The sequence below is a fragment of a genome, unplaced genomic scaffold (genome assembly GCF_019419815.1).
Source record: "Pyrus x bretschneideri cultivar Hongxiangsu unplaced genomic scaffold, Pyrus_bretschneideri_v1 Contig7, whole genome shotgun sequence".
In the NCBI taxonomy this organism is placed as follows: Eukaryota; Viridiplantae; Streptophyta; class Magnoliopsida; order Rosales; family Rosaceae; genus Pyrus; species Pyrus x bretschneideri.
The window spans coordinates 9,995,691-10,010,195 of record NW_025999809.1 but is presented as its reverse complement, the minus strand read 5'-3'; the positions used below and the strand labels follow the sequence as shown (position 1 = coordinate 10,010,195).

At 36.7% G+C, this 14,505-nt stretch overlaps 1 protein-coding gene across 1 annotated transcript; it reads right to left on the bottom strand.

The window, feature by feature from the left end:
- Positions 1 to 3,624: 3,624 nt before the first annotated feature.
- On the bottom strand, positions 3,625 to 5,228 carry LOC103945136 (BOI-related E3 ubiquitin-protein ligase 1). Its single transcript, XM_009355660.3, has 3 exons — positions 4,967 to 5,228; positions 4,534 to 4,873; positions 3,625 to 4,289 (listed from the first exon to the last, which is right to left on the bottom strand). The coding sequence occupies exons 1-3, from the start codon at positions 5,029 to 5,031 to the stop codon at positions 3,723 to 3,725; spliced, it is 972 nt and encodes a 323-aa protein (XP_009353935.2). The 5' UTR covers positions 5,032 to 5,228; the 3' UTR covers positions 3,625 to 3,722.
- Between the last annotated feature and the right edge of the window lie 9,277 nt (positions 5,229 to 14,505).

Below are 14,505 nucleotides of genomic sequence, written 5' to 3'. Positions count from 1 at the left end.
ATTTTTTATTTTTTGGGTTTTTTGGGCCAATTTTTTTTTTTTTTAAATTCTAAAAAATTCTAATTTTTTTTTTCTTATAAATACCTAAACCATTCATTAAATTTAAATTCTAATTTTTTTGGTTTTTTGGGCCAATTATCGTTGTAGTTTTTAAATTTAAGTTGTTGGATTTGAATTTAAGTTGTTGTAGTTTTTAAATTTAAATAATAAATTATGTTTGGCCCTATGGCCCTTTGGCCCTCAGTTGGAGACGGTTTTTTGTGGCAAGGCTAAAACGAACCCTCTGGCCCTCGGTTGGAGACGGAGACAAATATGGCCCTATATTGTTCATTAAAATATTAATATTTTAGAGAATCTTGGATGGCCAAAGGGCTAAAACGAGCCCTCTAGCCAACTCTCGGTTGGAGATGGCGTTATGTAGTAGCACGGAAACCTCCAATCGGATCAGGGGATGATAAATATCATCATTAGAGTCGGGCATCCGCAGAGAACCAAACCCGTGAGGCTTTTTGCTATCCCTAATCAAGTCGTGTAAAAACTGATATTTTGTAAATCTTTTAAAATCTTTACATTCACTCTATATACACATATAATGGTGAAAATGCACGAGTTGTCCATAAAAACTAAAAAGGGATAATTGCATAGTTATAATGGCTTTGTCGACTAGAAATATATGGAATAGTATTGTTGCAAAATGCACATGCAAGCTGTTGCAAAATATGAGAATGTCTCTTCTATTCTGTTTTATATATTTGAAGCTATATCATTCAATACTGTTTGAATGGCCCCTTGTCTGCATCGAGAGACATAATTTTAATGGCATCACCAAAAAAAAAAAAAAAAAAAAAAAGGAAAAAATTGGTCAGTAAATTTCAAGATACCTAATCATTACTTTATGAGTCTTTAGCTCCTGCAGCTGCACCCCTAGATTTTAATATTTGATTGTATAAAATACATACATGCAAACACAATCAAGTTGGGGAGAGAGAGAGAGAGAGAGAGAGAGAGAGAGAGAGAGAGAGAGAGAGAAGTAGGTGACTACTGATTAGATGAATGAGTAATATGGTAGATACAGGTCAGCTTTCAATTATAATGTCCTTTGTGTTTTGCAAGAAGTAAATTTGAGACGTCGAAAGGAAAGAACTCACAGCAAAAGAATCAAAAGATAGCATAAAATAGTAAAAATGGAAAGGGTAAGGACATGGTGGGGAGAGGATGTGAAAACATTATCATTTCCTTTCACCTCTCGTGATCGATCGAGAAGTACAAGAAAGATCGACCATGCTTTTCCATTTTATATTTGCGCATGTTTAATGATTGTCTAATTACTTAAATTATTTTTCAGAACAAAAGCAAAATAATGTGGTTCGTGGTGTTCCCATGTTCATAAGTGAGGTCTAGATTTTGGCATCCTTTAAAAGCTATATTTTTCTTCAACAAGCAAAGTGTTCGTCATGATTGCTATTCTTCATTGAGATGGTGCCCAACTTGATAACATTATTGAACAATAGAGGAAACCCTAATCAAATATAAATGATACTTGCAAGGTATTATATAGCTGCGATTAAGCAAAGTTTGGTTGTGTATGGATTTAACCTTGATTAAGAGGTTGAATTTAGTTTTGATCGAGTTTAGCTTGCCAACATTTACAAATCACGATTCGAGTTAAACCAGAATTTGATCGATCGACTTAAACAAATGTCCATCACATTATCGACTTGAGTTCTGCTTGTAACCAAAGTAATCAACCAAACAGATTGAATTATATTAAGATCTTTTGGCCAAAATGATTCTTGAAATTGTCATAACTTCTCACTTTGGTCATTAAGATTTAAAACTAATAGAAGTGATCCCTGATATTGTACATCATCAATCATTTTGGTCCTCTGTATGCCCTACCCTCGGGAGAAGTCAAGGCAAGGCCTTTTTCTTCCTTCTAACGTTATCGTGCTAGACTTCAAGGAGGCCTTTGCGCTATTTGCTTCTTCCTCTTCCCAGGAATGAACAACTGGATAAAAAAAAATGTGTATTTTTGTCAAATCAATCATCCTCTTATTTTTTTGTCAAATAACCCTTCCCCTTAAACTGAATTTTTTTTAATTTAATGGATAATTTTTTTATAGAAAGATCAAAATGATTTAGGGTAGACAATCTCAGATATCATTTCTATCAGTTTTCAATCTCAAAAACTAAAATAAGAAATTATGTCAATTTCAGAGGATGTTTTAGATAAAAAGTCTTATATTAACTTTAGACTTAAACCTACCTAGATTAGATCACTACTTTTCTGTAGTATTTAGAGGCATAAACTTGCATGTAAACGTGATTAACAACGTGGAACAAAAACCGAAGTTTCTGAAGCACAAGCCGACCGGAAGCCCTAAGAAAACAATGAGAAACGTTCATAAAAGCATTCAACTCACACCCCAAGAAAGATTTTTAAAATGAAAATTCGAAAATACTAATATTAAAAAAGGGGTAATATTAGAGAATATAAATTTGTAGATAAAATTTTATATACTAAATGACATGAAAATTGATAATTGTGTTATTACTTAAGTATTGATAAATGTACTAATTTATATTAGTGACATATCATTTAATTTACAAATTTAATATCTCTAATATTACTCTTAAAAAAATAAAAAAGAATTGGAAAAGATAACTGCAACAGAGAAAGAGAAAACGGATGAAAAATTGGGAAAGGTACAAAAGAGCAATTGAATAGTAAAGGAGGTCCCCACGTTGGAGTAGATGAACACAATGATGCAAATTTTGACATGTCAGGATTGTGGCATGCTCCATTTTTAACCCTTCGCTTTTTATGACATTTTTAGGTCTGTCTTCCCAACTTTTAAAAGGCTTTGGCATTGCTGGTGCATTTGCACAATAATGCATGACCCTGAAACAGTGCACAGCAACAGCACAGATGCCCCCATTTCATATGCATCGTGTTCTTTACAACATACGTTCAACCCACCACCCAAGAAGCTTTTCCATGCTGCAGATTCCTTACCACTCCAAATGGGATAAGTAAAGGCACACCTCAAGTTAAAAAGTTAAGATATGGGATAGGTAAGAGTTTAACAATTTCCTTTTCCTTTTCTTTGGAAGGATATTTATTTAGAACACGGATGTACAAAATGTACCGATGCTTGAACGGATAAGTCGAACTTATCATAATTCAGTTATGTAAATTCAGCCATGTAATGCACCGGTGTATGATATGTGGTGTGTGTAGGTTATGCATTGCAAGATTTTCGTGCTTTTGGATAACAACTCAATGTGGCATCAAGCCTGTCGAAGAAATGACTTAATGCAGCCCAAAAAACAAGAAGAAAGTGATATCACTTGAATTGCCTTCTTAAATCAGTGAGACCTGTTAGGTATGCAGATATACGTAATCAAACCTTAAGTAATAATTCAATCATCAACAATCACATCATGATTGTGGCCACAAGCAGAATGAACTTACCCATAGTCTCTCCGAACTCGAAATGGGTGAATAACCGTGACTTGCCACTAACTGTCATTCTTTTAAAAAAGAAAAAAAAACAATATCTAATTAAATATGATGAAAATTATATCTACCTTAAGAGAAGAAGAGAGAGAGTGAAAAATTAATTAAACAAGAAAAAAATTGTACTCTAATTTCATTTTTTCTTTTTGTCCAAAAAGTATTTGACAAACATTTTTGTTCAATTTTCTGAGCACTAAAATTCCTAAGAGAAATTAACATGCACACTGGCATTCATGACAGAGTTGCATACAGGGCAATTGAGCACGGTGGACCCACACATTGTACACAAGCACAAATGCCTGCATGGCAGCAACAACACCCTCGACTCTCTCACCCCACAACTCTTACACATCCTACTTCCACCACCACAACCACGGCGAACCGCCACATTTCCGCTGTCCACAGCATCAATATCCCGCCCGTTGTCGTTGCTCCCGCAGCACGATTGGGCATCATCAGCCACAGCGGCAGCAGTGGCACCGCTGCCACCAGCGTGGTGGTCGTCGCTAACGTGCGCCAGGACTTGCTCTAAATTAGTGCGTAGGGAATTGGCTGCGGCTTCGTTTGTCTGTGCCATGTCCCTCCATATCTGATTCTCGACGAATAGGCTCTTGACCCGTTCTTGGAGAACCCAGTTGAGCTTTCCCATCCTCTGAATCTCCTCATCTTTCTCTTTCAGTTTCTTCACGATACTCTCCTGGATTGCCAACACTAACATTCTCGATTGCTGCTTTCTTTGCTCCTCCAGTTCCAATCTCACTTTTTCCGACTGAAAAATCAAATAAAAATCAGTACAGGAAAAAAAATAAAATAAAAACAAAAAACTCAAATTTCATGGCAATGCTCTCTTCATGATGCAATGAAAACCAAACGAGATTAGAAAAAATAAAATACTGGTTTTTTAAAATTTGTCATCGGTTACGGTAAAATGGCACCAAACTTTCAGAAACAAAGATTGAAAATTTACTACAAGGTTGGGTTAAAACAGAGGTAAAAAAAGGTGGAAAACTTACATGTTGGGCAATGAACCGGTCGATCTCAGATTGCTGTTGTTGGATCTGAAAAGCAATGTCTTGGTCGAAAAAAGAGGAGATTTTGTTCTTGTGAGGGGCCGAGAAATTGTTGAAGTCATTGCTTAATTGGTCTCTCGGCCGCTTCCGAGGAGCGGAGATGTTGTTGTATGTGAGGCCACTGTCTGTCGCGTCCTTGTTCATGGAAGCCTTATTTGCATCACAGAAAGGAGACTGATACATCGGAAGGAGATTTTCCGGCATTGTTGTCGACAAAAGAAGGCCGGAATCCATCTGGGTACTGTAGATATTTGGATTTCCTTGGTTCGTTTTGATGAAATCTCTATTCAAAAAACAAGAACAACCCAAATCAGAAAAATGAAAAATAAACAAAACCCATGTTTTTAAATTTGATTGCTTGGAGGGTGGAAAGTACCTGTTGGGGATTAGTTGCGATGGGATTAGAACTGCATGGTGGTGGTGCTGAGCTTCAACTGCCATGGAAACACAGAGTAGGCTCGTGGTGTAGTTCTTCTTGTGAGAGGAAGAAGGTAGGAGAGAAATAAAATGAGAGAGCTTTTGAAGAGAACGAGGATGCGATGAAGGGAGATAGCACGCAATAGAGGTGGCTACTGGAGAGCTTGCATCTAATTTATTAGGCAGAGAGAGAGAGGAGAGAGAGAGAGGAGCAAAAGTTAAAGGTGTTCCAACAAGAAAAAGAAAATCCTAATTTTATACAACTTTTTTTTGGGAAAATTAAATTTAAAAAAAAAACTTGAAAAAATCACAAAAAATTAATTGTAATACATGGAAGTGACAGATTTTGTCAGATTTGGTCCTATTTAATTTATGTTGATATTTTCCTTAATCCACACCACACAGTAACCTCCCCATTCACTCTTCGGGATTTCGTCCTGGGATTTTTCCGTAATTGGACCAAACTTCCAGGGACTTTAACGGAATTTTAGGAAAGTGACAGCAAAGAAAATGGAGGGCCTGTGATTTTCTGCGGTTGATGGCAACCCCCGCCACGTATCCGATGCGTTGGTGCCCTCCGCAGAGGTCCCCCACGTCAGCAACAAGGTACAGTCCGAGAGGACTTTTCCCGAAATTGGAGGCAGCGCTCGTTGAGTACGTGACTTCTATGGGATTAGGGGGAGGGAGTGGGGCCCACGAGGGAGTGTCCCACATGTGACGGGTGTGCGTGCGTGAGGACAACAAAGCTGACCCCACTAGCCACGTCTGGCGGGACCAACTCTGTTTTTTTAAGGGGAGGTGGGGACAAAGGTGGCGGGCCCCGTATTTCCGTTTCGCCAGCGGTTTCCCCGTTTTTGCTACCTTGTCTCCTTTCTTTAACTGGCGGTCTCCGTGTACGGACGGGCGGGGATTCCGGGTGAGTAATCTCGTGTGAGACGGTGCACGGTACTATCGTGGAATCGTGGTCATGGTCAATGGTGAATGATGGCTTTCAAACTTTTTGTCGTTATTAGTCAAATGACGCACCATAATCCTTGGTTACTAATCCAATTAAATTAGTCTTAAGAGGAAATGAGATTTTACAGCATGTTTACTTTGAACGACTTAATTAAGATGCTGGATGGATGAACAAATTAATTAAGATGTAGAAGGTTGACCAAGTGCTTTCCAATTAATTATTGCTTTTGCGAATTAAGGCCATGTGGTTCCTTTTGTTTTGGCTTAAGGCTACAATTCACTTTGCATAGATACAAGATAGTACGCTACATGTTATAATATAATTAGAGAATTTTTTTTCTCAAATATTAATATAATTATATAATGATATGTGGTGTTTCGTTCTATGCTATCGGAACATTAAAAAATCTCTCTGGCTTAAGGCTTATAATCAATTTCCTTTGTAAGACTGTGCGTAGTTGTTTTATTACATTTTTTTAATAAACGATATTATCTACACTAAAATCGTGGGGAGGTGGGCTAAGTATAATTATAGGCCTGCAACAATGTGGTTCAAATTTGCTTTTAGCGCGAATCGAACATAAGACCACTCAATAATAAAAAGGAATGTCATTAGACCGTAGTACTAAATGACTATTACCATTTAGAAAGCCAAGCCAAATAGCATAATATTAGAGTGGTGAAGGTACGCAGAAACTTCTGTCTCCATGTGGTAATTGGCAATCGGAAAGCAAACCGCATTGCCCGACTAGTTCGAACTGCTCATCTTTCCGGCACATTTTGTTCCTCGTTAAGATCCTCCCGACCTTATTACTGATTAAAAATGTAATTGTGGTCTGTTTCTTGTGCTTGAACTAATCTTTGGTTCAATGAAATCTTCTATCGTTTCTGATTAAAAAAAATGATGAAAGGAGATTTGAGTAGTAGCTTAAACAACTTTAACCCCCTAGAACTCTCATTATCAACCAAAATCATATAAAATTACTAGTTTAACCTTCTAATTAAAATTGAACATGGATAGGAATATGGGCAAAAATGTAATTTCATACAATTAAAATTTTTGCTATTTTTTTTTAAAACCTCACCTACATGTGATTCTAACATATCTCTAATAAAAATTAAAGCTCTCTTCCCACTCACATATTATCTCACTCTCTTCCTCTCTCCTTCTATTTTAACAAAAAAAAAAAAAATTCACACACACTTTGTGTGCGATCATATGCTAGTTAGTTGTTAAAAAAAGTGTTTCTTTTTAGAAATTATGTGAATAGCGTTTTGGAATAGGTTGCTCGTAAGAAAATTTTGTAATTAATTCATCTCTCTCATACGTATTTATTTGCTAATAAGTCCCAATCGATTTTATAATATTGCAATTTTTATAGTCAAAATCACATATATGTTTTCAATTTCCGGTTAAAAACTTTCCTAACAAGTACAAGAAATATTTATTGCATTTTCTCTTCATTTCCTACCAAATTTTCACAACCTGCAGTTGCACCAATATATACAGGACATTAACATACGGTCAAGGTCAATGATGAAGTTATACCAGATAAATTAACAGCAAGGAAAATAATCAAAATATTGGCATCAAAGTTCTTAATTCCGACACCAAAATTGAATTGGAGGGGCCAAAATGTGCAACCAAATTATGGGGTATTGACCGATTGAGAATCCGAGATGAATTCGACAGAACAGTGAACCCCACATTGTCTGAAACTATCTAACATCTTTTTTAATTCCCACACGAACATGCACAATTGAATAGGAAAGAAAAGGAGAACACAAAGAATGGGAAAAAAAGAAAAAAGGAAAAGGAGTTGCCACCAAAAAAGACAGCAAATATAAATGAAGACAGATGGATTCCCATATCCACTATCACTACTCACCTTTCTCTCTTTTTTTTCATTCCACCGATTATATATTGTTTGCGTTCATCATCCCAATAGGGTTCGTAACGTATGCTTCACTTTAACCACCTCAAAAGAAAATTAGGGTAAGATACACAAGCAAACGCAAATGCCTATGATATAAAGAAGGCAAAGGAAATAGATAAAAGTGGGAGATCGATGAAAACCAAATGGCTGTATTGAATATAGTACGTTGCATTGTTAAGATTGCTGCATGCATATATCAGTAACTTGGTATTTGTAATGTGTGCCTATTTGGTAATAGTAACATATATAGAATAGGAAAATAAAATTATGCTTTTTTCCTTCAAAAGACAAACTTTTATTGAAATAAATCAAAGACGTGTGTAAATATTCCACCTGCAATAAGGGTACTTGTTGAGAATGAATCTCAGACTAATGAGAGGATAGACCTTGCATGTGCTTATAAGTAGTTGGGTATTTTCTATGTTGCCAACTGGTTTTGTGGTGATATCTCAACTTCTTCAATGTCAAAGAGTCAAATGACTCAAATTTATCCGAATAAAAATTGTTGTTCTCCCTACGAGCAAATGTAGCCACAACATGTGCTGACATATTGTCTGCCTATGACAATGGTAGGAACTTGGGAGGTACCCGAATGTAGGGGTGGGTTCAAAAAACCGAAAAAAACCGAAAACCAAACCGAACCGAGGCCGAAAAAACCGAACCGAAAAAAAAACCGAACCGAAAGGGTAAAACCGGACCGAACCGAATATGGTTCAGTTCGGTTCGGTTTCTGAGGTTTGAAAACCGGACCGGACCGGACCGAACCGAAATAAATTAATAATTTTTTTTTATCTTAAACGGCGTCGTTTTAGGCTAGCACTGAGCACTCTTTACCTCAGTCTCAGTGTTCAGTTGTTCAGACTTCAGATTCAGAGAGAAACCCTAAACACTCCGCCCGCCGGCCTTCCCTTTCCCTTATCCTCCTCTGCAGCAGCAGCACTCTCACTCTGGACCATCTCCTTCCCAGCTCCGCAGCTCTTCCGATTCGTCTTCTTCCTTCCCTGTGACCTGATGCAGTGTTGCGACCTGCCTCACACATCGACGCCGTCTTCTTCCTTCCCCGTGACCTGCTGTGATCAGTAACCCGCGCGCGACCCACGACTTCCTCTCGCCGTTTCTAGTCTCCAGTCTCGACCCACAAATTCCCTCATTTGCAAGGTTAGTCTCTCACCCAGTCACCCTGCTGTGTGCAGATTTTTTTTTCTCACTCCATCTGTTGCGATGTATATTGATGATTGTATTGCATTATTAATGGGAAAATCTGTGATGGAACGGATTGTGTTGTGATGTTGGAAGCAATTCTTTATCTTTCTTCTCTCGCCCTTCTTATTTTGGTCCTGTACTCTGTAGACATTTCTATTGGGTGCTATATTGCTATAACCATTGTTTTAATTTTGGTTTATAAACATTGGTTTTACTCCCTGACATGAGACACACTGACATAGCAGATGTTTATATGCATAATCCTGCATCAACATTTTTGCCTTTTCTGCATTTTCTGCATAATCCTGCCTTTTCTGCATAATCCTTCATGAAATTCAGGGGTAGTTATTTCGTTTGGTGTTCTATCGATCTACCTTGGCTTTACTCCCATAGCACTCTGCCACTCTATGTACTTTAATTTTGTTTCCTTCGACTTATGCTTTAATTTTGTTTGGTTTGGCTTCAGTTTGTTGTATTGCATAATTTTAGTTTACTATCTACAATTAGAGTTAGTGAGATTACTCTCGGTTTCAATATCTAATTGGGGTTTTTTTGGTAATCAAATTTTCAGAGCTTCATTCTTTCCTGTATCTAATTGGGTTTCTTTACAGGTACTCTTTGTTTCTTTGTAGAGATACGACGACTATCATTTCAAGCTTTGCAAATTTTGTGGTGATACTATTCGGTGGGTTCTTACAAATTTTATTTTTGATCTGTATTTTTCTTTCCCCAAAAGATGGTTCAATTACAGAAGTTGTGTATATAACTGTCAATGTGGCTTTCGAAACGTATGTTGAGGGAAATGTATGTTGAGGGAAATGTATGTTGTGTATATAACTGTCAATGTGGTTCAATTACAAAAGATGGTTCAATTACAGAAGTTTTGTCTGTTTTATCAAAACGTATGTTGAGGGAAATGTATGATTCGTATTTGACACGAGTTTCATTATTAAGATCACTTTCATATGTTACTTAACTGTTATACTAATTTTTCTCATGATTTCAAACTACTGATAGCATCACAGTCCTCTCTTCAGAGGATTGACAAATTCGTGATTTCAAACTACTAGAGGCATAGACAGGGAACCTGTTTTCCCATTTTTTCCTTCACTTTAGTTTCATGTTTTGAATAGATTTTCTTGGGAGAGACAGAGAGTGTAACCGAACTTTAGTAACATGGAGTAATTAAGAAACTTAAAAAGCACTTTTGTGATGGAGTAAAATGCATGATAAAGAACCCTATATGATAAAGACCACTGTACCATTCCTAAGCTCCACATTGTTATAGGCCGTCAAAAAAACATGCATGATAAAGAACCCATCAAAAATGCCATTCCTAAGAACCCATCAAAAAAACATGCATGATAAAGAACCCTATATGATGTAAATTTCCATTTATACATCCATAATTTTCCTTAGTTTACTAACCAGTACTAGAAGACAAGCATGCATCAATGCATTTCATTCTTAATCAAATTGCATCTAACTTAGTGTAGTTTCTTAAGAACCCATTCCATTGTCATGACTTCATATTAAATTGTTAAAACATATATGTTTTGTATCTTTGCTTATTATATGTTTTGTATCTTAATTAGATGAAGTCAAGTGCATCAAAGGCCTCGAGCTCAAGCTCAAACTCAATGAGATCATCAAATAGCTCCCGTGAAAAAATAAACTCACCTACTTCTACTTCATCGCAAGTAAGTTATCATCTCTAATTCTCTATACTTTCTCTATGGTTCTTATGTCTCAATTTATTTAATAATTAATTGTAATGATTCTTACTCTTATTTTTGAAGGACATTGTTGGTGAATCAACTCCACCTCAAGCCCCCATGGTGGCAACTCAACAAGCTCCTCTTACTCAACAAGGTGGCTCAAGTGATCAAGTAAGTAAAGAAGACACTCTCTTGGATTCACTAAAAAGTCATTCAAGATCTACAATTTGGGAGCATTTTGATAGGATAATTGAGGGAGGTAGAGTTAAAGGGGTGTGCAAGTATTGCAACAAATCGTATATGGCCGACACGGATAAAAATGGTACAACTAGCATAAGAAATCACTTAGCTAGATGTAGGAGCTATGGTCCTAATAAGGAAATATTTGCCGCAAATAGGCAAAAGATCTTAACCTTTGCCGGCACAAAAGATAAGTTGGAAGCTATTGGTTTTTCTCAAGTGGAAGTTACTAAGGCTTGTGTTGAGATGATAATTATAGACGAGTTACCTTTTTCTTTCGTCGAGGGAGATGGTTTTCGTCATTTTTGCATGTATGCATGTCCTTTGTGGAGAGTACCTAGTCGTAAGACAATAGCTAAAGATGTACTTGGCTTGTTTTACTCGGAAAAGGAGAAATTGAAAAGTCAATTGAAAAGATTTAGGGTGTGTCTAACAACGGATACATGGACTTCTATTCAACAAATAAATTACATGGTTCTCACCGCTCATTTTATTGATGATGATTGGATGTTGCATAAAAAGATTTTGAACTTTTGTGTCATTCCAAATCATAAAGGAGAATCCATTGCTCAACTTTTGGAGGAGTGTTTGGTGGAGTGGGGCATAGAGAAGGTATTAACTATTACGGTTGACAATGCTTCGGCAAATGATTCCGGCTTAAGGGATTTGGTGCACCGAATAAGTGGGTGGGGGATTCCTAATGCACTTTTGCATGATGGAAAGTATTTGCACATGAGGTGTGTTGCTCATATCCTTAATTTGGTGGTGAATGATGGGATAAAGATGTTGAATACCGCCATACAAAGCATTCGTAATGCGGTTAGGTATGTAAGATCTTCCCCTCAAAGGTTGGAGAGCTTTAAAAGGTGTGTTGAGAAGGTGAGAATAGAAAGCAAAGGGCTTGTGATTTTAGATGTGCCTACTAGGTGGAATTCCACATTTTTAATGTTAGAATCAGCTTTGAAGTTCAAGATGGCTTTTGATAGGTTGAAAGTAGATGATGGTCATTACCTTCCTTACTTTACTAAAGAAAATCATGGTAATATAAGGGAGGGGCCACCTTCGACTTATGATTGGAGTGAGGCGGGAATATTTGCATCCTTTTTGAGACCTTTCTATGAAGTCACTTTAAAAGTGTGTTGTTCTAATACTCCAACAATTCATACTACTTTTGGTGATTTGTTTAAAATCAAAAGTCTTCTCCTTGAAAACAAAGATAATGAATTCTTGTCTATGATCTCCATGTTGATGCAAGAAAAATATGACAAATATTGGGGTTCAATTGATGATATGAATCAATATGTTTTTATTGCACTTGTGCTTGATCCTCGTCATAAATTGGAGAAGGTGGTTGATTATTATGAGATACTATATGGCGAGGATGAGGAAAAAGTTGAAATTGCAACCAATGCAGTGAAAAATTTGTTGTTTGATCTTTACAAGATTCATGAAGAGTTGTCTTTTGATACACAACAAAGCACAAGTAGTGTTGGTAGTTCTCAATCGGCAATTACAAGTGGAGATCCTTTATCAAGCATGACAGAGATTGAAAGAAAGTTGAAAGAGAAAAGTGAAATGAGAAAAGCAAAGAGAGCCCGTATTGTGCACAATGATTTGGATAGGTATCTTTCGGATCCATTTGAAGGGGAAGAAGAGGCAAACTTTGATATCTTGAATTGGTGGAGGGTGAATGGGCTTTCTAAGTATCCTATTTTGGCACGAGTTGCAAAAGAGATTTTAGCTATTCCCGTATCAACCATTGCTTCGGAATCCTCCTTTAGCACAAGTGGACGAATAATTGATCCATATCGTAGTTCTTTGAGTCCAAAAATGGTGGAAGCTTTGATTTGTACACAAAATTGGCTTAGGTCAATTCATGTAGCATTACATCATGAGCCAACCATTGAGGAGATTGAATTTTGTGAAGAAGTTGAGAAAGGTAATTTTACTTATTCCATTTGGTTTTGTTAGAACTTAGACTATTTTAATTACATGCTTGCTTTACATCATGTTGACATGTTTCATTTTTTATTTGTATGTAGAAATGGCAAGTAGAAACTCAAACAAAGGTGCTATGTTGCCGCCTAGGCCGCCTAAGCATTGAGCTTGAGGACTTGGAAGATTTTATTTGTCCCAAGACATGAAATGATGAAATGTAGATGTATAAAATTGATTTCATACTTGTAGGTTTTCATGTGGATGACTTTGAAGAAGTGGCTTTGAATGTGAACTTTCATATTTTCATTTTTTTTTTTTAATAATTTTGGAGGAGGAAAAAAAAAAAAAAAAAAAAAAAAAAAAAAAACCGAAAAAAACCGAACCGAAAAAAAACCGAAAAAAATTGAACCGAACCGAACCGAACCGAACCGAAATTTCGGTTCGGTTTCGGTTTTGAGAAAAAACCGAACCGATGAGAACCGAACCCACCCCTACCCGAATGTCATGGAGAATTATACGCTCTATGACTTAATCATCGCAGGGTTCTTCGCCGGCACCACAATGGTGCCTATTAAACTCTTTGAGGGTTTTATACAACTTTGCTGGTTCATTGCACCCGTTCAGACATATGCTACAATTTGTGCCCCAACACGTAACATATACACCACCATCTTCACATCAGTTGGTGTAGCAAGAGAATTGTTGTGGTAGATTCGGAATTTCAAAAATAAAAAATGATTAAGCTGGGTGTAGAAATGATACATGGGTCTAAATAAAATATCTCAAAAATATATGGGATTGGAATATGTGAAAAAGGGCAGGAAACAAAATAAAGCTATGGGATATATTAGCAGATTTGTCTTCGATTTGTAAAATAATTACCCGTCCAAGCACATGACAGAAAAAACTAGTGGACATTTTAGTTTCTAAAAATATGGAGCACAATGGCATATTCTAACGTTGCGTTTGTTTTTCTTGCATTATTACGATATCTACGTGGAGTCGAAATGGTGACCGTAACTGCACTATTTATTTCCCCTTATTTGTTAGAGAGAGCTGCTTACAATTAGATTTCTTTTAGAAGTTTCCAAGGACGTTCCTAGAATTCTCTCTCCCTTTTCACATCTAGTGTTTCAAGCATCAATGGCCACTACCCAGCCATGCCGGCACTTTATTTTCTCCTTTTATATCTGGAGAGGTCGGTTTTACATGCTAAAACCACTCGGAGGATCCCATGACGATTCTAAAAAGTTTTTCAAATGTGGGAACCACACTAATAGCGAAAAAACATCATGATGCGAAAGCATCTCCATATGTATATAGTGTGGTTCTGATAACCAAGAAGCATATCTCCTTGTTTGATCTTATAAGCGCTATGATTAGTACTCCACTTGGATTATATATATCGTTCGAAAAGCTAAAATCTTTCAGACTGTAATTATGAATCTTTAGTAAAACAATTACGCTTTTATTTCACTATGTTGTGGTTATACAATTTGATATGC